General features: G+C 40.8%; 1 protein-coding gene across 3 annotated transcripts in view; it reads left to right on the top strand.

Annotated features, from left to right (window-relative positions):
* PBX1 (PBX homeobox 1) overlaps positions 1–19,005 on the top strand; it is a 132,901-nt gene extending 113,896 nt beyond the window's left edge. For 2 of the 3 annotated variants that reach the window (XM_083156966.1, XM_083156964.1), the window contains exons 7-10: positions 5,392–5,463; positions 8,148–8,260; positions 9,865–9,954; positions 16,647–19,005. In XM_083156966.1, coding sequence (XP_083013092.1) covers positions 5,392–5,463; positions 8,148–8,260; positions 9,865–9,954; positions 16,647–16,739 — 368 coding nt within the window. In that variant the 3' untranslated portion in view covers positions 16,740–19,005. The remainder of the gene's footprint in view (positions 1–5,391; positions 5,464–8,147; positions 8,261–9,864; positions 9,955–16,646) is intronic. The other variant, XM_083156967.1, reaches the window with a different exon arrangement.
* The last annotated feature ends 4,518 nt before the right edge of the window (positions 19,006–23,523 follow it).

Genomic DNA, 23,523 nt, shown 5'->3' on the forward strand with positions numbered 1-23,523 from the left:
AAGCTAAAGGTATAATAAAGTAACACACAAAGAGACAGTCGTTATACAGCATATGTAGGAAATAGAAACCTAGAACATTATGCAAGTAGAATGTCCAATGTTGTCAAATTTGGCTATGTTGGTTTATGGATGGACATTGAGCTTACAACCAAGTATTTGTCAAAGTCCGCTGGTTTGTGACCTGCAGAGCATACGTACGTACATACATGGCACACCACAAATTATGAGATGCATGTGAAGGTCTCCATTAAGATTGTTGGTAGCAAGTGTTTAGTAATTGAGAAAACAATTCTGTTAAGCTGCTTATATAAAGGACATAACACATTTTTCTAAAATATAGGAACCACAATGATAGTGCCCCCCCCCCCTACAGCCACATTACTGAGCTGTTTTGCCCCACCCCCAGACAAATCAATCCCCACGGTAACGTCACTATGGTGGTACCCTCAAGCTAACCACCCTCTATAGCCACATTGCTGTGCAGTTTCCCCCAATTAAGCTATTAATACCCCTCAGCCCCCTTGTGGCAATACAACCCTTAATGGAGAGATCTATGCAGCAGGAGTTTAGAGACCGCAGTCTGTTCAGGCCTTGGCGGACACTCTGCAGATTCCAGGGCATGAACTAGCCACTCCCAATACATGCATGTCAACCAATCTCCACTAGGGCTGACGAAGATATGCTTCCTCCCTACTTGCATAATCTGGTTGTCAGGCAGCAAAATCTAGGGGCCATTGCTACCAGGCAAATGGGATTTGTTGAATCTTGGTTTAATAATGATTATTTATTACATAAATACTTGGATGTCTACCTCAAGTTCTTATTAACGGCATGAATTCATTGTGTAAAATTAATGGTTTTGTATGTATATTGCCACAGCACCTCCGATGCTTCACATGTGATAACTATCTGCTTTTCAGATGGCTTCACACTGGTGCCAGTGGAATCCATTCACAGGATGGAAGTAATCTCGTTTAAGTGTTTTTTCAACAATAACCTACAGAAAAAGGATTATTCTGAATCATTTTTTAACGGGACAGTGTTAAATTTGTATTTTTCCTGGTGAAAATGCATAGACTAGTGTCAACTAAGAAAAAAAACATAGTTTATGTAACATTCTGTGTATGTGGTAGATTCATTTGCATTGAAGGATTTTTAAAAGGGTGGATCTGTTTTGTCATGTATTGTTGAATTCAAGGCAGTTTTCGCCGATCCACAGACTTTCAGACACTCGAGAGCCAGAACATTGACTTCTAGCTGTTGAGTTACAGTATTAAGAAACAAAAACAGCCCGGGATTCTGACTGTTGCGACATTCCGGCGGAATCCCAGATTGAATACCCTCCTAAAGCGAAATTCACAACATTTAAGACCTATAACTCCTGACATTGGATTTGGCCAGGTGGCGGCAGGTTATTCTATTCTGCTCCCCTGCAGCTCCGTATTAGCGCCTGCGAGCACCGGAGATAGGTGAGCGCTGCGTCCTTTGTACCGCTGCTCTCCCAAACTTCTGGCCCATGATACAATGTTGCCCTTATTAGGAAGGTGTTTCATAGCACTCTAATTCCTGATTGTCTCAGAACAGTTGGGAGCTATGCTAATCCAAGTGTTGACCATCTCTGCTTTGTGGCTTTAAGAAATATGCGCAATAAGTAATTTCTTCCCAGTAAAATCTGCCTTTTAAATAAATCATGACTTGGGCAATAACAACAAAGTTGTACCCCAGTATTAAATATGTTCTCAAGAACATTTAAAGAGGCTTAGTCCCATTTTTAATGTATTCTCTTTTATTGCAGCATATTTGTCATCTAAAAACGACCAAGCAATAAATCATTAAATTAATGTCTAAGAAGACCTCTTAAAACATAATATATTTACCGTGTATTACAGCCAGATAGTTCTGTATTTATATATATAGATATATATATATATATATATCACTGATCAGTGTGAACAGCCCATGTACTGACGAGCTAGAAAACCTCCTGTGATGACTTTCATCTTTCAGTACAGTGTGATAATGATGAGATCAGAAGCTCATGTGGTACATAATAGCTAATGCTGGGCATATAGGGGTTATTCAGACCTGATTGATGTTGTGCAAAGTCGCAGTCCGTTCAATTATCAAATGACTGCAGATGTGAACGAATAAGAGCGGATATGCACAAGCTTAAATAACTGGAAAAAAAATAGCCTATAGATTTTATCGCAATCCCCTCACAATTTACCGATCGGAAGCCAGGGTGTGGGGTGTGGACACCTGACGTTGTTTGTGAGTGTCCGGAAAGAGGCAGGTGTGCCAAGGTGTTTTCGGGGAAGGCCTGTAATGTCAGTGCCGACCTTGATCAGCCTGATTCTGTCATACAATTTTGGAAAGGTCAGAGTAATGGGCCCCATTCATCTACAGATCGATTGTCAGATTGGGCTGATTGGAACAAAAACCTGGTAATATCTGAATGACCGCTTTTGGCAGTTTTCCAGCATTTCAAAGCAAATGGTCAACTGTCATCTGCTGCCATCCACTACCAGGCTTTTGTTCCAACCAGCCCAATCTGACAATTGATCTGTAGATGTATAGCCAGCTTAACTCACATTCCCACAGACTGGAAAAATCAATCCATCGTAAATGAATGGATATGGATTTGTAGCAAATAGCGAGGTTTTCTCAATTCACTCGCAGATTGGCACAGGGCAGGTTTTCACACTGGGTGATGAATATCTCTACTTGCAGTCATCTGCATATTTGCGGATGAGTCATCAGGTCTGAATTAGGTCCATGGGCTACAATTATCTGTCCGATTCCCCAAATATCAGTGGATTGGCCACATAAATGTAGATGACCGATCCTGTAAAATCGATCGGTTGATCATGCAGGATTGTCTGATGCGATCAAATGCCCTTTGGCCTGACAGTCACTTTATCTGCCTATGTATGTTCAGCATAAGGCATTAATGGCCTAATATGGTAGCTTTATTGGTTAGTCTGTTTTCACAATTAAAGTACATGTGTTAACTGTATATTGTAGTTGGATCTTTTACTAAGGTTTGACCATTCATATTTAGATTTTCAAAACTGATTGAGAGAGATATATATACCAGAAGTGCTTATACGTGACTAGAAGACACTAGGCCAGTGCTTTTCAAACTTGTAGCTGAAGACGCACATAGTCCAGGATATGAGGATGTCTGTGAATCACATGGGCTCAAGTATTAATAGCCATAAAGCCTACACTATTAAATGGATTTCTCACTACTAGATACACTATATGGACAAAAGTATTTGGCTACACCTGTTAATTGTTGAATTCCAGTGTCTCAATCTGACCCATTGCCAAAGGTGTATAAATGTAATATATATTGTTGCATCATGTCGGCCAGTTTGCATGATCCTTCAGGTTTGCACCCTAATCTCCTCTTAATACAATCATTAAGTCTGTATGGGGGGCCACGTTTTAGAAGCACTGCCCTCGTCTGTCTGCCTACAGTTTTCCTAATATACTTCAATAAACAAGTATCTAGTACAATATTGATGATTTATCGTAAAATTACCAAAATGCATTCTGTCTTGTGAGATGCTAGCCCTTTTCTACATTTCACATATTTGCAGTGTATTTCAGTTACCAACTGGTACATAAATACCGATCAATGTAATGTGTGGCTTTGGGGATCAATGATCTCTAAACAGGCCACAGTGAAAATACACTTTCCCACCTCTTTGATGGTGAGTTTCACTGGTGGTTTAAGATAATTAAATCATTCCTGTAACTTCATATAAGTGAACTGTTTATTCCTACCCTTAGATTTAATGGCCCCATACACTGCAGCGACTTCTCCCCTTGGAGAAGCTGCATACAGGGCTCCCTTGAGCCACCTGGGACCTTCCTGGGCATCGCATGTGATATAGCGCATGCGGTCCTTTAGCATGCAAATGTCGCATACAATCCCAGCCAAATCAGCCTTCTGCAGCAAGGGCGACTTGGATCCCCACGGGGCTGTGCATTGCATCTGACTCGCTGTCAATCACCTTCAATTTGGGTTCTTTTCCTGTGATTGATTGCTGCACTTTGTAGGTAAATCGCCCCTTAAGACAAACAGATGTTCTTAGCTTTGGAGAAAGTACAAACCAATCAGCTGCTGTCATTTTTCAGAAATATGGAAGGATGCACTAAGCTTCAAAAGTGATAAAATGGGGAGTGATAAACAGCCATCCAATCAGCTCCTGTATGTCATTTTCCAAACACAGACTGTGACATGGCAGGTAGGAGCTGATTGGCTGGCTGTTTATCACACTCCATTTTATAACTTTTGAAGCTTACTGCATTTGGCCCATAGCCTGCAACATGGAGGTTAGGAGCTGGTTGGCTGGTGCTTTCTCTTATCACTTTCCAAGATATATACCATGCTTGCTTACCGTTTTGGAAGATGCTGAATGCTCACAATTTTTGTAATAGACCCCCACAGCCCCAGAAGAGTAGGCTGCTCTCCTGCATTGTGCTTCCTTCCTAGTGAAGTGGGCAGTACTGTATCTTACTTTAGGCAATCGTGGGAAGGTGGAGGGCTAATAGGCTATTGTGCCATTTAGCTCTGCCCCCTCAGCACAGACCCATGAATCACAAGTGCCCTGCAGTGTCTCCTCTCCGGGCTTCTCCCAGGAAGGTCACTTGTAAATTAGGTACATATGCTTATTGCAGCTCCATGGTCCTTTCATCATTTTTTTATGCTAACAAATAGGTGCCTACGCATGTCCTTATTTAGCAGTTTAAGTGAGTTGATAGAAATAATCCCATTTTAAACCTGTACAAGACCAAAATGATGGTAAACTAATAGCATTTTGAGCATTATCAAGGTCTGTAACTGTACTACGATTTTGGTATTAAGCGCCATAGGTGTCCCTATACAGTTAGTAGACTTAGATGTTTGGCCTTTTAAATGCTCTTTTTTTTTTTTTTTTTAAGTTGGGGAAAATACCCTTTTAGACCACAGAAATTATGTCCTGGAAGTAAAATATTTGTATTTTCCCATGTGATTTGTTTGGGGAACATGAGTTTTGTTGTGTACTGCAGATACTACCACCTTAATAGGGTTTTAAAGTACTCCAAGCATTACTGAACTGTTGTGATATATATGTCAGTTCCTGCTCTAAAGCATTAGGTATCGAGGGTTTTTTATATGCGGTAGAATCTAAATGTGACATAAGCATGTCTAGTCCACATCTCGCCTAATTTACACTGACTGAAGATCACACGAGGTTCATTTGAAGCCATTTGGTCAACCAGTCTCCAGCTGCACACATTGCTTGCTAACCCTGCAGTTAAATTATTTTTCCCTATGCCGATGAAAAGCTAAGGGCTGATATCCTTGAAATTGCTGGTTTTGTGTTGTGTTTCATTCAGGAAGCAAACAGACGGAACGCGGGGCAGTTCAACCACAAAACAAAATGCAGTTCCTGTCACCACAGAACCTCGGTTAGTACGCATGGTCCTCATGACACGTGCACGTCCGTTTTGGTTTCACTTTCGTGGTTATTCGTGGTATTTACTGTTTTGTTGATATATATATATATAAATATATATATTATTTATTTTCTATCCATTTGATATGTCCATCCATTTGTGTTGGTCCATGGTGGTTCATTTTTGGTGTTAGGAGGATGCTTATTTACTGGCGACTCTTGTATTGTTGGGGGGAAAGAAACTAAGGTCCCACAAGTAATTCCTGATTCCATAAGTTTTGACTGTGATATTGATTCAAATAGATTGAATGATCTAGAAAAACACAACATCATGATCACATGATAATAGGGGAATTGAGCAAAAGAGAAAAGTAATCCCATAAAGATCAAGGCTGAGTTGATGAATGGTACTCAAGCATTACATTGACAATTGGCTAGGAATACTCAGACGTGTAAATGCAAACTATATTCTTCATATTTGCGATCTATTCCTATAGAAAAATATAAATGTGTGTGTCTGCCTGTTTTAAAGTCAATAATTCAGAGTGACAAATAACATTTGCTATTATATATGTAAAGGTTTCAAAAACAGACGAACAGAAGACATTTGGAAATATGTAGGAAATATTGGGTTTCATATGCACTCAAAACTTACTGTCATTAGATGCAATGGACAATGCTGAATGCAGTCCCCTTAGTAAATTAATACAGTAGTTGTGGATGGGTCTGTAATCTCCACCAAATTTGGTAAATCAATAATGTCCTCTAGGCAGCAATGCAAAGAGTTTGTGAATGTTATATGCTTGTGGTAAAGGTGTAAAATAACTAGCAATACACCCCTTGAGAATAGTTTTAGGCTTTTTTTTTTCTGAAAATGAAAGAGGCCCAGATGTATCAAGCTTCCAAAAGTGCTAAACAGCCACTAACTGCCATGGTTTGAAAAATGACAGGTTGGCGCTGTTTGAGTGGTTGTTTATCATTTTCCACTTTATCACTTATTGACACTTGATACACATCTGGCACAGTTGGAGTTATAAATGTATATTTTCTCTAAAATGGTAATAAATTCTATATCGTATTCACCATCAATTTGTTATTTCACGTGAAGTATAGCCACAAAGGCTGACTTGTATGTGAAGAGTTTTTAAAGCATGAAAATCTAACACTTTGGTGTCTATTCATTGTGGGGTAAAGCCCTACCTTTAATGAGTGATCTGATTATGAAAATCTTCTTGCCATCGCCAAAGATATCCATAGACAAAATGTGATTTTTTTATTTTTTTTTACAATCTGAACTGGAACCCAAAGTTTTGCTTCTACAGTACGTACATGATCTGACAAGTCATATATGTACACATGTTGGATAACTTTTTTAGTCAAAAGATTTTCAGTTGGTGATACAAAATATGTTATTGCCACATAATAATAATAAGTGGGAACCATTATCTGGTTCTCTGCCTTTGCAGTCCACTAATTTTTATTAAGACTTGCTCCTCCCGAATTTATTTGTTTACTGTACTTGACAATAAAAAGGAAGAAAGAAGTGACAAGAGTGGACTGTCATTGTCAGGTGGCTGTTCCACAAATGTGGGAGTTCTAGTTATGTCCAGGTGGCTTACATTAGATAAACTTCTAGAAATCGCACTCTCTTGCAGTTTGCAGAATCTTACACTCTGCACATACAATTAAGTTCAATTAAGCAACATACTAATGATCATATTGAAATGGAAATGATAACATTATAATTATTTTCATGTAAAATATACTTTAGCTTTGTTTCGTTTTACTTTTTCACAAGAAAATACCCTGAAATAGAATTTGAAATGTAATTTCAAATTAAACAAGATGTATGTTTAGTACATAGCATATGACTGTGCTAATGGCTTTGTGTCATGCTAAACCAATTTCAAGTTTAATAATGCATATTAGGGTCTGAACAGCCCATGGGTCGGTTTGGCGTTACATCCAAAATATGTTTGACAATTAAGTAAAATTCAACATTCCTTGACACTCCAGCTCTTGTTGAACTACACATCTCAGCATGCCCTGCTACAGTTTTACAATTTGGTCATGCTGAAACTGATGCAGGGCATGCTGGGATGTGTAGATCAACAACAGCTGGAGTGTCACTGCCCTAATGGAAGCCATGTATGTTCACTTCATGGACAGAGACCTGGTTCTCTTCATGGACGGCGACCTGTTTCTAGCATTGCAAGTTTAGTATATTGTTAGACCTGTGTACATATGAATGATGACTACTTAGAACAGACCAGGGTATCTGCAGTGTAATATATTTTGCAGGAGTGCTTGTGTATGAATGTATGTGCAATCATTTGACATTGCGTTTACTTAATGTAACTGGTTAAATTAGGTTTAGGCAAATTGACAGATGCAAGTTCAGTGAACAAATCCTTCATACTAACCTAGCTCAGAACACTCTGCCTGAGATCAATTCATCCTCCTTGTACTAAATATGGACTCCCTTCACTAATTACTTTTTATTTCCATAATATGTAAAGTCTCTTCCTCTTTTGGTTTTCTTATAGATCTCCTATCTATACTAACTCTTCTAGTTATGTTACTGTTCTTTCCTATTCACCTGCCTGTCTCGCCTCAAACTGTGCATGTCAAACCTCTACTCTCTGAGGTTTGAACTTCCTTCTTTTTGATTCAGGTGCTTCACTCTTTCCTTTCCAGGTTCTTCCAGTTCTTTTAACATGTCAAATTCTGGAGATTTGTTCATGAGCGTGCAGTCTCTCAATGGAGATTCTTACCAAGGTGCCCAGGTTGGAGCCAACGTACAGTCACAGGTAGGGACCGTCAGATGATTTGCCAAATGGAAAAGGCACTGGTCACATGATCGTTAGTGGAGGAAGGTGCCCCGTAGGTAGAGGAGAGTGCTGGTCTCATGTTCCTCAGTAGCAGTGTTGATACAACCTTGTTCTGCTTGGTTGAGGAGGGTACTGGCATCCACCATGGGTAGAGAAACCTGATATCTGCGCTTTGCTCATGGATGAAGAATGGTAAAGGTCCTATCCATTTTGGGGAATTGTTGGGGCAAATATTTATTTTATAAAGTATGTATGAATAATTGTAAAAGTGATTAATGCAAGGTCTTTGAAAGACTTTTCTGCAACTAATTCATTGCAGAATGGAAAAACTGTTATGCCTCTACAGGCCTTGCTTACTCCATCAGTGTACAAACCACTTCCCCTTCACAGAAACAGCCGTGGTCCTATTTTCTACCTTTTGACAGGCTGTTTTAGGACACTCCTTGAAGTGCGTACGCAAGTTACATCATCCTTTTTTTTCAAGTGTTGCATGATTAACTTTCTGTCAGTCTTTCCTCATTATCTACTTTATAAATGTCTGCCCTGCATTTGGGGTGTTATATACTATACCATGGGTGTAGTGCTGCGGTGTGAGGGTATACAATGCTACCAGTAATCTGTATCTCGCTGTCAACATCACATTTCTATTTTCCTACCAATGATTGATGGAGGTGGTGGTATTTCAGCGAATGGGATGGGAGTGCAGGGGAAGCAGTGGATAGTGCAATGACCACGAAATACCGTATAAGTGGTTAAAGCGTGAAAGGTGCCGTACCTTGTAATATAAAGGCAGATTATAAGGAAATTAAATGATAGAATAGAGGAGAGCATTTGGAACAATTAGTTGGCCAGTAACAGAGAGGCGTGACCTTTCCTACTGAGAAGCTCAAGTTAATAGTCAGTGGACAGCACAGTGCCTTAGCTTTGCTTCTGTATAAATATTAATACAATATGAAGTCATATATGCCTAGGAGGTATTATGGTACATATATAAATTGGCCTAATTGGTTTGAATGTTTTTTGGGTTTGCACATGATCTGTAAGGACCAGTCACCATTTCAGAAATGATTGGGAATAGTAATTACTATAACCCCTTATACACAATCTGCCAGACTGGTTGCTGCTGTTTGATGCTTACATAGTGAAGGGTTAACATACATTTGCTATTCTTTTTTATTATTTTTTTTGGCATGTCATGATCTATTTATTACTCCATTATTTTGGCCTGTTTTATCCATGCATTGTTGTCACTTTTATGGTGTTATCCTCACCAGTAATTTCCAGGTTGTATTCCATTGTCTCCCATTTTGCTCTTCCCTCTCTGTCATCTTTGATTCTTTTCTCCTTCAGACTCATTTCCCTATGCTATCTTTTCTATATGACTATTCATATCGTCTCACTTCTCTTTTCTCTGTCCCTTTTTTCCTCTTGCTGTACCTCCTGTCCCTTTCTTTGACCGAGACAACGTTCCTTGTCACTGTACTGTATGTCTGTTCTGTCTACATCCTGAGTCTGTGTTGTGTCTTCAGCCTCATCTCCATCATGGTACCCTCTCCTCACTGTTACTACGGTCTGTCTTCCAGGTGGATACCCTTCGCCATGTTATCAGTCAGACAGGCGGATACAGTGAGACTCTGACAGCGAATCAGATGTACAGTCCGCAGGGCATCAGTGTAAGCAAAGAAATCTCTCGTTTCCTCTCAGTCTTCCAATTATTTTAAGTCCACGGGGTCCTGACTGCCACATTGCACATTCTCCTTTCCCTTTCATGGTCACCTTTTTTCTTTGTGCCGGTGGAGCCAGCGGCCAGCGCTCAACCCACAAATGATGCTCGGTGCGGCGGCTGGAGCCCAGGCCTGTCACACATAATCAGTTTCCTTGTGCCACCTGCGGACACTTAACAGTCAGGCGAGGGAAACAGCCAAACAGGTGACACGTAGCGTGGCCACTGCAGAACAAGCATGGAATCCATCTGTGTTAACCACTTAAATACTGTACAGCCTTTTATCCATGACAGGCAGCGGTTAGGGTGAATTAGTCGTAGGCATTGCATAACTAGGTGGCACATATTAACTGGGTCTCTGTCATATGTCTCTGTGAAATATTTTATACATGACATTTTTATAAAGCACTCCTAACTCACATCTGTGTGGTAGTACACAGATGCAGCATACACATACATGGACATATGTTTGTGTGTTGGAGGGCGACAGAGAGGAGCAAATATTCCTGGCAGGGCTTGCGGCTGGGAATGACATGTAAATTCATAGCGACAAGCCGTGTCGTATGGAGTGAAATCAATAAGACAGACACAGGGAGAGCGGCTGCAGATTTGGGACAGCAATCCAAATACATTTCTCAGATCAGCCATCCACCATCCAAAGGCCATGACAGAGGGAGGGAGGGAGGAGGGGGAGATCTGACATAAACACAGAAATAACACAAGATGCACACAATGCTGTGGGAGGGGAGAACCGCAGCCTTACATAGGTAGGAAATGATTTTATTTACATTTGTGCATCCTTTTGGTAGATATGTATTGTATCTCAGCTGCTATGCATTTAATTATACACCCATCAGCAAATGATGCTCACACTCTGCATTTGCATAAGAGCCTGTAACCTTCTCAATCAGCAAAGTGCTCCATTAACAGGGTTGATATTAGTATCACAGTCTGGGGTTTCATAAAATGTCAAATACTTATCAATGAAAAATAAATGCGTATGTTTCTTAAAAAGGCTAAATTAGCCACTCACAACTTACAGCATGTTGGTGGATTTTATTTGTATAATTAGAGTATATTTACCTGCCTCAAGTCCTACATCTTCTGATCTCTCTCTACTGCAATAAGCTTTTAGTGCCATAGTAGAAACAAAAGCAACTGAACAGCAATAATAATAATACCAGTCTCATTGTATGAATAAAGGGTACTTGTTTCCTAGCACGGCCACACCGATCAGAATCGCGGTCATCGGGGGTAAAATCGGGGCCATCGCGGACATCGCGGACGCTAAAAAAATCGGGTGCGATGGCCAGACGCGATGCCCGCGATTTCCCCATAGAGAACAATGTTAAATGCCTCAATTTACCCGCGATGACCACGATTTCCCATAGGAAACCATGTGAAATGGCTCAATTTAGCCAAATTATCATAGGGAACAATGGTAAATGGCCCAAAAACACCCCTGAACATTGAAATGTCCCCCCAAAAGTTATTGACGCCACCCCGCCATCAACGTGAACCCGAAGCGTGGCGAGCGCAGCGAGCCCGCGAGGGGCGGAGGTATGCGTCCTCAGACCTTTTCATGCCCTACTATCCACTAGGGCGTGGAGTGAGAATTGAATAGTGTGGCGAGCGCAGCGAGCCACCGAGCCCGAAGCGTGGCGAGCGCAGCGAGCCCCGCGGATACCTTCACAGTTATACGTGTCCCCTCGCGGGCTTCCCAGGTGTCCATGGCGACGCGGACACCTGGGAAGCCCGCGAAGGGACGCGTTTACCTGTGAAGGTATCCGCGTCCCCTCGCGAGGCTCGCTGCGCTCGCCACGCTTCGGGCTCGGTGGCTCGCTGCGCTCGCCACACTATTCTATTCTCACTCCACGCCCTAGTGAATAGTAGGGCATGAAAAGGTCGGAGGACGCGTACCGCTGCGCTCGCCACGCTTCGGGTTCACGTTCATGGCGGGGTGGCGTCAACTACTTTTGGGGGGACATTTCAATGTTCAGGGGTGTTTTTGGCCCATTTACTATTGTTCCTATGCTGATTTGGGTAAATTGATCCATTTAACATAGTTTCCTATGGGAAATCGTGGTCATCGCGGGTAAATTGAGGCATTTAACATTGTTCCCTATGGGGAAATCGGGGGCATCGCGTCTGGACCATTTAATCATTTTTAGGTGCACACGACACGACCGACCCGATTTTTCACTGTTTTCAATGGAAAAATCGGGGGCATCGCGTCGGTCGCGTCGCAGGCCACTCAAATTACCCCCGATGGCCAAGATATGTGGCCGTGCTAGGAAACAAGTACCGAATAAAGTAAATGCAAAGATACAGTATATATATATAACCAACATGATGCCATGACCTGAAGAAATTGCTTATTAAAAAGCAATGAAACGTTGTCCATAAGGATGGCCTAAGTGTGTTTTCTGTAAAGACGCCTGGAGTTCTGCATTCCCCCACCTGCCTTCTATTTAACCATTGGAGCGGGCACCCAGCGCAGCCATACCTGGTACAGGGAGAGCCGGATCCCCCCTACAAAAATGTGTGTGTGTGTGGAGTGTACATATAAAATTGGATTGTTTGTGAGTTACACTAAAAAAATAACATATACCTTTGGCAAGTTAGCAGGGATGCATTCTGGGAAATTAACATTACAAATCATTCTGTAATAAAATGCTTTCTGCAACAAACACCTTTAATGTAGGATACCAATAACCTCATTTTAATACACTTTTGCAATTGTCTTTCTATTGTATTTTTGTTTTCATTTAGGATTTGTATTATGTGATTAAAAAGACAAAACCATTTTTATTGTCTGCTTTCAGCGAAGTTGGATTGCGTTCCAATGTAAGGAGGTTGCCTACCTTTAACACACCAGTCTGCTGCTACTAAACGATATGTAGATTGCATAAATATACAAAGTTCTAAATAATTACTAATGACCTATAATAAACAACTTGCAGAGCTTTGGAACACCATGCATCCATAGTTCTCTCTTTGTTTGTTCACAATGACCCCTCATAACATGAAATGTCATTTTTGTGCATTAAAGAGATGCTGAATAGAAAGAAACAAATGATCTTGTGACATGGCAATTACAGTTGTGAGATAGATGGGGACGCAAGAGAGGAGGGGACAAGCCCAGGCCACTGTGATTACAGAGAGTGGCCGCCACAAAATCATAGGCTGGGAAATAAGAGGCTGCCAGCTTTTGCTCAGAGGTGGATCCAGAAATTCAGACTGTGTCCTTGAATCAAGAAATAAGCAGCATTAAAGAGAGGGTCTCACCTTTTATACAGCCAGGAGAGGATTAGAGGTTTAGTCGATGATCCGCTTTCTACATCAATTCGAACAAAGGTTCTACATACATAAGATAAGGAAAACTGGTTATCATAAAGTACATTCCCCTAAAATAAGGATTTCTGTCATCACTTTTGGACCTTCTCACAATCAGCCATTATACCTTGTGTATTCAGCAACTCTGATCAGTGGTAAAAACACAGTATGTAAAGAACAGTAATGTAGAAAGGAATGCACAACATTAGTTTTCCATGTTAACCTGATCTTAAATTTATAAGATAGATCGATATAGATATATATAGTCACAGAAGAATCAAACAGCGGCACTCAGAGGTTACATTTAAAATGTGTATTGAAAGGTTAATACATCCAGGACCTGGCACGCCCCTTTGTTAAGGTGCAAGTGAAAGTTCCGTGCCAGCCCCGAAACATTGGTACTGGATGTATTAACCTTTGAATACACGTTTTAAATGTTACCCATGAGTGCCACTGTTTGATTCTTCTGTGACTATCCATTGCTATATCGGAAGGCACCGGGGAGACTGTCCGCTTAGGAGAGTGCAAGGCCGCATACATAGATAGAGAGAGATTATCACCTCACTCAAATATAATAATTTACTTTGTAATTGCTCAAAGCTGCATTTAGTTAATGTTATCAGGGTTAAGGTCATCTATGCAGTGGTGTTATGCCTTTGTTAAACACAACAATATTCATAACCACTAGTAATATGTAATACAGTGGTTCCCAAACTGTGTGCCGTGGCTCCCTGGGGTGCCTCGGGACACATGCAGGGGTGCCGCGGCTTGGTGGTCCAGGACCAACTCAAACTATTAATGGTTAATTATTTATGAGCAAGACCAGTGCTGGTGGCTGGCAATTATAGAATGTGTACAAACAGAAGCAAATCCTGCCCTTTACCACATAACTGCCGCTAAGAATCGCATATAAACCCAATCTAATTAATTTTTTTGGGACCTAGGGGTGCCGTGAAAAAAATTCTGATTCTCTAGGGTGCTGTGATTCAAAAAAGATTGGGAACCTCTGATGTAATAAATGAATGCAATGAGAAAAGCAACCCCCCTGCACACACTTCTTCTGTCACCAATTCCTAAATATGTTGTGCACGGTGGGGCTGCAATTCTCTGGATCTCTCGTAACTTCTCTTGAAAGAGACATTGAGGGGTTTATTTATGAAGGTGGGAGTTGTCCATAGCAACCAATCAGATTATATCTATTATCTTCTAGAAGGTGCTAAATAAATAAGAAGTAGTCGATTGGTTGCCCAGAGCAATCCTCTTCCATAAAACTCCCATCTTAGTAAATAAACCCATGAGTATGCGAAAATAAAGTCTTGCATCAGGATAAATGGTTCATTAGCTTTCTAAAAACTACAGTACATATGTACCCACATACATCTAGCCTCCTTTTGTGTTATGTAGCCTTTTTAGTTAGGGTTTTCCTGGAAAACGTTGTAACGTTACATTTCTTATGCAGGTATAGCTGCGGTCACACTCTGAATATAGGCATCAAGCATATCATTTTACTTAGAAGCTGCTTATTCATTCTATTCTCTTCATTTTTGCAAATAAGACGCTGTTTAACGGAATAGGTTCGCAAAAAAGACACATGGCTCTACTCAGTCATGCAGAGCTCACGCATTATGTATAATGTCTCCCATGGAGGATAGATGTGGGCACCTCTTTGATAGGGAAGTCTGTGCAGTAATATTTAGTAATCCCCTGGCTTTGTAGAGGTTATAGAACCTCAACAAATAAAAATAGAAGAACGAGGCAAAACGCCTCCCTCATGCTTGAATATTTAGCACAGACCACAGTAGATAATGGACATGTTGAATCACAGGAATTCCCAGTCTGTAGGGCTATTAGGATTATCTAATTGATCATACATTTAGATGAGCAGTCTCAGGGACTCTGGGTAGATGTATGAAGCAGTGAAAAGTGTGGAGAAGTGTGCCAGTGGATAAGTTGCCCATGGCAAAACAGTCAGCTGCTATGTATCCATTTTATAGAATGCATTTGATAAATGTTGCATCAAAGCTGATTGCATGGGCAGCTTATCCACTATTTCCACTGCTTTATACATCTCCCCCTCTCTTTCATTCAGTTAACAACCTTCAAACTATGTTTGTTTGGTTCGGCTCTCTTTATTCGGCTGCTCTTGCTTACTGTAATTCTCACAATCTAGTTCCTTCTTGTGTGAGCAGAGAAACTCCCCACTATGCTGTAAATTGTCCGTATTTTATATTTTGGAATAAAAATGACATGTATTTTTCTTGTCACTTTTTGTAAATCGTGACATAAGGGACCAATCCGACCAATGCCATTGCCACAGAGTTTCAACACCAGCAACAGCACCCAAACTCACACCCTTTTTAGGATGAAATCTGGCCAAATGCACACAAAATATCTTTCGGCTATATGGGGCAGTGATGTTCAAGCAGTCGTAAAATGTGGCAGCCATTACGATGATTCACACCCTCGAGATCATCACGTATAATTGGATTGAGCTCAATGCCTGATGCTGCTATTGTCTTATTCTGTTCACTTATTCTGCGATTATAGCAGATCATTTTGGGTAATTGTCCTGTCGCCACATTCTTGGTTCCAAAACCACTTTGATGCCAAATAATGATCCTTTAGAAATCTCAAAGATCATTGTGTTGTTAAATGCAGAGAGCATACAACTACGATCAGTCTGTGTGCGCAGTTAATGTGTCTTCAGTCCGCTCTACCAGCACCTAGTGATGCCAGATATATTACAACCCCTTGTTCTGAGCACAAAACTTGCAGATCTTGACAAGTTAATCAATTATGCTTTGATTTGAAGGTAATCTACAAAGTAGAAAATCAAAGTTTCTGTTAATTTGTCATTCAGCTTAACAAAAGCACATAATAAAAAAAAAACACAATTTGCTTAAAAAAAAATGAGTTTTTGTTTTTCGTTTATTTCCCCAAACAATTTGGCAAAGACCCAACAGTCAGTTAATGACTTCATACACCAACTAATATAATTGATTTTCAGCTTCCCGAAAAGCTGATCAACAAGCGTGTCCTGTAAATTCTGTGGAACCCTTTACTATTGCATGCAACATTTATTGGTTATTTACATTGATTCATATTATGGGGGTACCAAACTGTTTAGCTATGGAGTATTAATAGATTCTACTTGTAGTACTTATTTGTGCTGTAAAAACATGCATCAATTGGAGAATTTGATCTAATGCTCAGAAAGTATAGTGTTTGCAAAGGTTTATTATGGCAGTAACATAAAGCTCAACATTTCAATGCAAGTCCTTACACGTGTCTGTTTCTATTTTGCAGGCTAACGGAGGGTGGCAGGATGCAGCCACTCCTTCGTCTGTGACTTCCCCTACAGAAGGACCTGGCAGCGTCCATTCTGATACCTCCAACTGAGCACCCGGCTCCTGAATTTCCACTTTTGAAAGCCAGATTCCATCCCTTCCCTCTCACTCCAGATGGCCACTGTGGGAATGCAAAGAACAAAGCAACCTCTTTTGGCATACTCCATTAGCAACTCCTTCTCCCCCTAACAGCCTCATCTCCCCCATTTCATGCCTAAATTCATGTCAGTGATTCACGGTTATATCCATCTCACCCTTAACTGATTTTCCAAATTATACAAAGAGAGAGAGAGATTGGGGTCAGAAGCAGTGTGCTACCCATGCATTAAACATAAATTAATGTTAATTAATTAATTAGTGATTTAAATTTAAATATGGCTGCACATTTGCACAGAGACAGCCATGTTTAAATGATTTAAAATAATTAATTACAGAAAATATAATTAAATATACTATATTAAATTGCTTTTACTATTTAGTTCCTATATCTACACATAAATTAGCTGAGGGACACAAATTCCCCCCAAAATGTTTCTTATGTATAAAAATATCCTATTGGGTCACAGTACTGAGCCCTGGATACTGCCACACTTGTAACCCCCAGCTTCTCCAAATTGCTCACTACATTTACGTTTAACTGGTGCCATCTGTCCTACCAGTTCCTTGCTGGTCATCTATTTGCTGTAAAATATATACACCATCATGAAAAACCTCTAGAGATGGTGTCTTGAGAATCACTTGATATGCATTAAGTACACTAACCAAAGGCTGTTTACATTACACAAAAGAACATGGACAGGTGAAAGTTTCCATGATGCATTGGTACTAAAAGTAGTTTGGACATATTGCATATGGCGATAGAACTTCATTTTGCATTTATCTTAAACACTCCTATTCTGCAGACCGCTTTTGTCCCTCAAGAACAGTGCCACGTCCTCTGGTAACTATCTCGCTTGGACTACTGTATACCGCTTACAACAGATATCCCTACAAACCTTGACCTCAAGTCACAGTTCCGTCCACTGAAAATATTCTCTGAATTGAACATTGGACCATATCTCTAATCAAATCTCCAGGATCTGTTTGCGCTCATTATGCCTTGGATCTCTAACTGTACATACTGAACGATCTTCTTGTCCTTTCACCACCAGCTTCTGCACATGGCTATTATCTATCTTGTTTTCATCGAAGATATTCTTGAAGACCAAAATGGCCTCCCTGTTACCGTTCAGTCCAGACCCAGTTTATTCCACAGCTTCTGTCCGTCCCACATAGATTGGACTCCTCTAAATCACTATCCAAACCTTGCTTCATCCTGTGACTTATGATTTCTTTCAAGGAATTGTTGCCCAATGTTCTTTCATTTCTCTGGACATCATTACATTACTGATTAATCTTCCTGTCTGGCAGTTTTTTTTTTTATAGGCACCTGTATTGGGGTGTCCTAAATTCATGTTTGATACCAAAAATCCGCATGTACTCACACAGAAGAAAGACGGACACAGAGGGAAGTGCTCAGCTTTATTAACATTCACTGCGGTTTCACATAACCTGTGTATCGTCGATTGTTATATTTGAGATAAACATTTGATGCTGGATGTTCTTGTATATTCTGAAGAAAAGAAAAAAAAAGACACAACATAAAGAAAGACATCAAGCAGCCAAAAAAAATCGTCCTGGGTTTAATAATGTTTATTACTAAAAAGAGAGAAAAAAAATCTAAAAAAAAAAAAAGTCCTGTTGCAGAGATCACACCCGTTTAGCATGGAAATAGGTTGCTGATTTCTATTTTATGTCTTTCATATTTCTTGCTTAGTTTTAACACGAAAAAACAAAACTACCTACATGTGATTTTATTTTATTCTTTTTAACACCGCGCGTTTGTGAGTTATAACGCAATGCTAGATAAATGTAGTTGGGCACCTTTTTAGTTTTTTTTGTTTTTTTTAAATTTGTTTCTTTTCTAATGGGTGGGGTGAGGTGGGTGGGCGAAGGGTTTGGGTTTTGGGCAAATTGGGGATGGTTTTGGGGGAAAAGGGTGGGGTAATTTTCCAAATAATGACCCCTTTACAGCCAGAGGTGTCTAATATATATGCTGTTATTTGCCCCCTGGCAGAAACGGGGTTAATGAAGCAGACTCAAAGATTCTGCTAGCTAAACCCATTTTATAAACTAAAGTTAAAAAATAAAAAACAAAAAAGTATGAAAAAAATGTTGGAAAAAAAAGTTGGAATAGTTAAACATTAATAGGTACATCATATAATGTACATTTAATAACTTTTCTGAGAACCAGAAATAAATTCTTTTTTTTTCCTGTTTTCAGCTCTTATTTTGTTAAAAAGCACATGATGTGATAATTAAATGTGATAATTCCTGAAAATGTGGCAAATCATTTAATCAAGTTGACTGATAGAGGTTTTAAAATGAAAATATGGGCCTCTAATGCAGTTTACCACTAAGGGGGGTATTCAATTTCTGATGCGATTTCCGCCGGCAAAAATAGCGTCTGCCGCCTATTCAGTGCTGCCGTTTCCAACAGCATTAAAGGCAGATACGAAAAATAAATTAGACTATAAAACAAGTCTGATCTGTTTTCGTCAATCTGTGGCCGTTTTCACCAACACACTCAATTTCCGACACTCGACAGCCAGAACATTGAATTCCGACTGTCGAGTTAGTCGAACTTAGCGAAAACGGCCCGGGATTCTGACTGTCGCAATCCCGAAATGAATACCCCCCTCATCATTCAATGGTTCAGTAAAGGCACACTTGATTTTCTTAACTATGCTACAGTACACTGGGGGGATGATTTAATGAATGATTATTTTAGTTGTTACTCATTGCTAATCTTAAATGGTGCACCAACCAATCAGATGTCATTTTTCAATTGGTTGCAGCATAATTTACAAAGAATAACAAGTGATAACTAGAATATCACTCGTTAAATCTTTCCCTTGGTTGGTAATGTATACATTGCAATTCATTTGGTTTAGTTTAATAGTATAATTCTGTAATTACTGTGGGAATGCTTACTTGTATTTCCTTTCAACCATATCTTTGGAGATCCAAACCGGTTCATGCTCCAGATGACTTCACACCTAGCCTGAATAACTAAGCCTTACCGCTAACCTGAACAGGTGATGGTACATTGGGACTTACTCATTATGGATCGCCTATGAGAAGTTCAAAAAAATGTTTGAATAAAACTCATCAGGCGCTTAGGGTTTCGGATACACCAGGATTCCTCCTGTGCAGTTCAAACACAATTTTTTTTGTATTTCTGGTGATGGTGAAGGTGTGAGAAACCTTCTTATTGAATTAACTAATTGACAGCTGGGAGAGTGACCAATCGATAGACCAGACTTTGTTTTCACGCCTATGAGAAGTTGCTTGCAGTAGCTTAGCCTTGCGATCCTTAGCAATGTAAATGCAGGAGGAGGTGCATACCACTTCCTGCCTGCATTTGCAATAGCATTTTAAGAGGTAGATGGTCGCAATGCCCCTCCGCAACTGCAGACTGTGTAGTCTAACTTTACTCATGGTGTTTGTAGCACTGCAGCTTGCAAGGCCAAGAAAACTGCACCTTGTGGCAGTGTCCTTGGCCTGGTAAGTCCCATAAAATGTGGGTGACACGCCCCTGTTTCCAGAAATGCCGGCCACCCCATATCCCTCCCTGGGAATACCAATGCCTGTCAATCAGGCAGGGGCAAGTGCAATTTTGCTATGCAATTACAAGGCCTGTCCTGCGCGTGCACGGTTTCCAAACCATCAAGAAACTGCAGGTTGGATCACTATAGTGAATTCAACCTGAATTCGGCCCTTTGTGTGACAAATTCATTGTGCGCATGCCTAGAACATTTGATGCGGATTTTCCCTTCCTCTAAAAATGCCTCTGCATTGCAGGAGTAGTGCGGAGACCCTTTCCAATTGTGGCAGGAAAGTTCTCTAGTTTTGGGACTGTCCTGCCAAAATTGGAAAGTTAGGAGAGTTGCTGTATGTTTGTACAAGGTATTTTCATGTTTTATTTTGTGATCTTATTGCTATGCTGACATTTGTTGGTTATTGTAATATTTATTTAAAAAAAAAAATACTCAAATTTTATTATTAAATCTTCAAAAATAATTGTGTGTTCTACGAAGAGGTGCTGCCATGTGAAGACTTGTAGTTGCACACAGAAAATAAATAAAGTGCCGGTGCACACTAAAAATCAAGAACCGAAAATTCTGAATAATTATAATAAGAAATGCTAAGAATCTCAATTTACTGTAAGCTTAATTGCAGAGTTTACTATAATTGTTCTGATTGTCTTACATTTATTTCCACACTGAAAAAAAGATATTTCCAGAGATTTTTAACATAACCAATTACTAAAACCAAAAATGTTAAAGGATAGATATGAAAACAAAGTGCTGTATTTAAAAACAGATCTTTTGTTATTTCCACCAGTGCCTTATTAGTTTTAATAAAATTTCCAGCTGTAGGGATTGCAGATTGATATAGGCTATATATTGTGTTTTGCTTTTGTAATATGCCTAATGCCTAGTATATTCAATGCTATATGGTGACCTATATGGTGACCTATCACGACGAACAGTGCCGACCGCTCGCCATCCTCACTTGCGAGTCCATATTCAACCGACCTCCATCACTTGCCGTTTCCACCTCGCTGGGTCTTTCCTGCGGGGTGGAAATGGCGAGTGCAGCCATCAAACCATTGTACCGGGGATTTGCGGTGAGGATTTCCCCGGAACGTTAAATTCGGTGAGGGGGCTTGACAGCGAGGATGGCTTTTCCTCACCAAAAAAGCAAATCCTGGTACTTGTGTATTTTGGCGGCGCCCCCGATGTCCGTCGTACGACGATCAGATCGCATCGCATGCCATGCACCCGATGGCATACGATGCGATGCGACGCGATTTTGACCCCCTATACGACCAAAAGGGTGCTTTTGAGCACCCAAATGGGTGCTTACAATGTTAAATGCACCCCCACGCCACCCCCCCACTATAAACGTGAACCCGAAGCGTGGCGAGCGCAGCGAGCCCGCGTCCTACGACCTTTTCATACCCCCACTATCCACGTCGGCGTGGAGTTGAGAATAGAATAGTGTGGCGAGCGCAGCGAGCGGACGCGGATACCTTCACAGGTAAACGCGTCCCTTCGCGGGCTTCACAGGTATCCGCGTCCCCTCGCTGCGCTCGCCACGCTTCGGGCACTATTCTATTCTCAACTCCACGCCGACGTGGATAGTGGGGGTATGAAAAGGTCGTAGGACGCGTACCGCCGCCCCTCGCGGGCTCGCTGCGCTCGCCACGCTTCGGGTTCACGTTTATAGTGGGGGGGTGGCGTGGGGGTGCATTTAACATTGTAAGCACCCATTTGGGTGCTTAACATTGTATAAGCACCCATTAGGGTGCTTATACAATGTTTAATCGCATCGCATCGTATGGCATTGTATGCCATGTACAATGGCATACAATTTCAAAATTGTATGCCATCGTGCACTATCGTACGATATCGCGTCGCATTGCATACCATCGTATGTGTTATGGTATGCGATGCGATGGGCGCCGCCAAAATACACACGTACCCAAATCCTCGCCATCCAAACCCCCCTCGCCGCAGCTCGCCAGAATACACCCCATAGATTTCATGGTCTACATACAGCTTCAATGGTGTGAGATCGGATGCGTTGCCCTTAAGCCAATTGTCGGCATGGAAGGGCCAGCGACAGGCTTCAGTCCGGTATATTTCGGGAACGTCAGTTGTCTTGTCAGGGTGTTCCAAAGCCAGTCTATACCGTTGCAGCTTCACACCAGCCATACTAAGTAACCTGAGGTTTAGGGAGATTGATGTTCAGGCATAGAAATCCAATGCTAACTCTTCAGACAACATAACGAAACATAAAAACATGCTGCTTTTACATATTCTAGCACAGCTGCTGCGTAAACAACTGTGCTACTGCATCCAATTCCAAACGTGTCCCATGAAACTAGCAAAGGATGAGCTGCTGCCATGCTTCACAAAAAGGTTATATTCACCACAGGGCCTATATATTAATCTCTGTAGGGCAACAGTTATCACTTTGTACCTGAATAGACTTTCTAATAAATAAATATATATATATATATATATATATATATATATATATATATCCTTTTATGTACTAAAATAAAATCACTGGGGCAGCAGTTGTGATAGTCACTGTTCATGGGCGTTGCATCCCTGCCACATTAGAGGAGTCTCTCACATTTTCAAAAGGCTACTGAAACCATTTTTGTAAAGTTAATAACAAAGGGGTGTATTCACTGCGGCCCGCAAATGAGTTAAAAGGCGAGGATGCGTTGTTTTCGGAAAACAAGAGGACGGCGAGGATTCCCCCAAATGGCGAGGATCGCGGATAATGAAGGGAGCCTGCTGCATTTAGCTGTGTGCCTCGCCGCTTTGGCGGCTGCACACACAGTTTACACCTTGCTGTAAATACCCAGCGATATGGAAACGGCAGATGCAGGGGGGTCAGTTGAATACTGACCTGCGAGCTGTGAAGGTGAGCAATCAGCAATGCTCGCTAAATAATATACCCCAAACTGGCAAAGGGAGTATCATTATTTTAACATGGAGGCTGCACATTACAATAGTACAAATCTTTAAATATTGCTAGCATGCAATACATGTAACCTCATAATTGTGACCTGAATTGATTTTTGATTGCTTTGTATGACTAATGAAACTTCACACAACAGGCTGTAATCACTAAAAGTATATCTCAAACAATGGAGCTACATACTGTACTTCTACTCAAGTATCCATACTAAAACACATGTACATTTCCATACG

Source organism: Crinia signifera, chromosome 8, assembly GCF_055691185.1.
Source record: "Crinia signifera chromosome 8, ASM5569118v1, whole genome shotgun sequence".
NCBI lineage: Eukaryota > Metazoa > Chordata > Amphibia > Anura > Myobatrachidae > Crinia > Crinia signifera.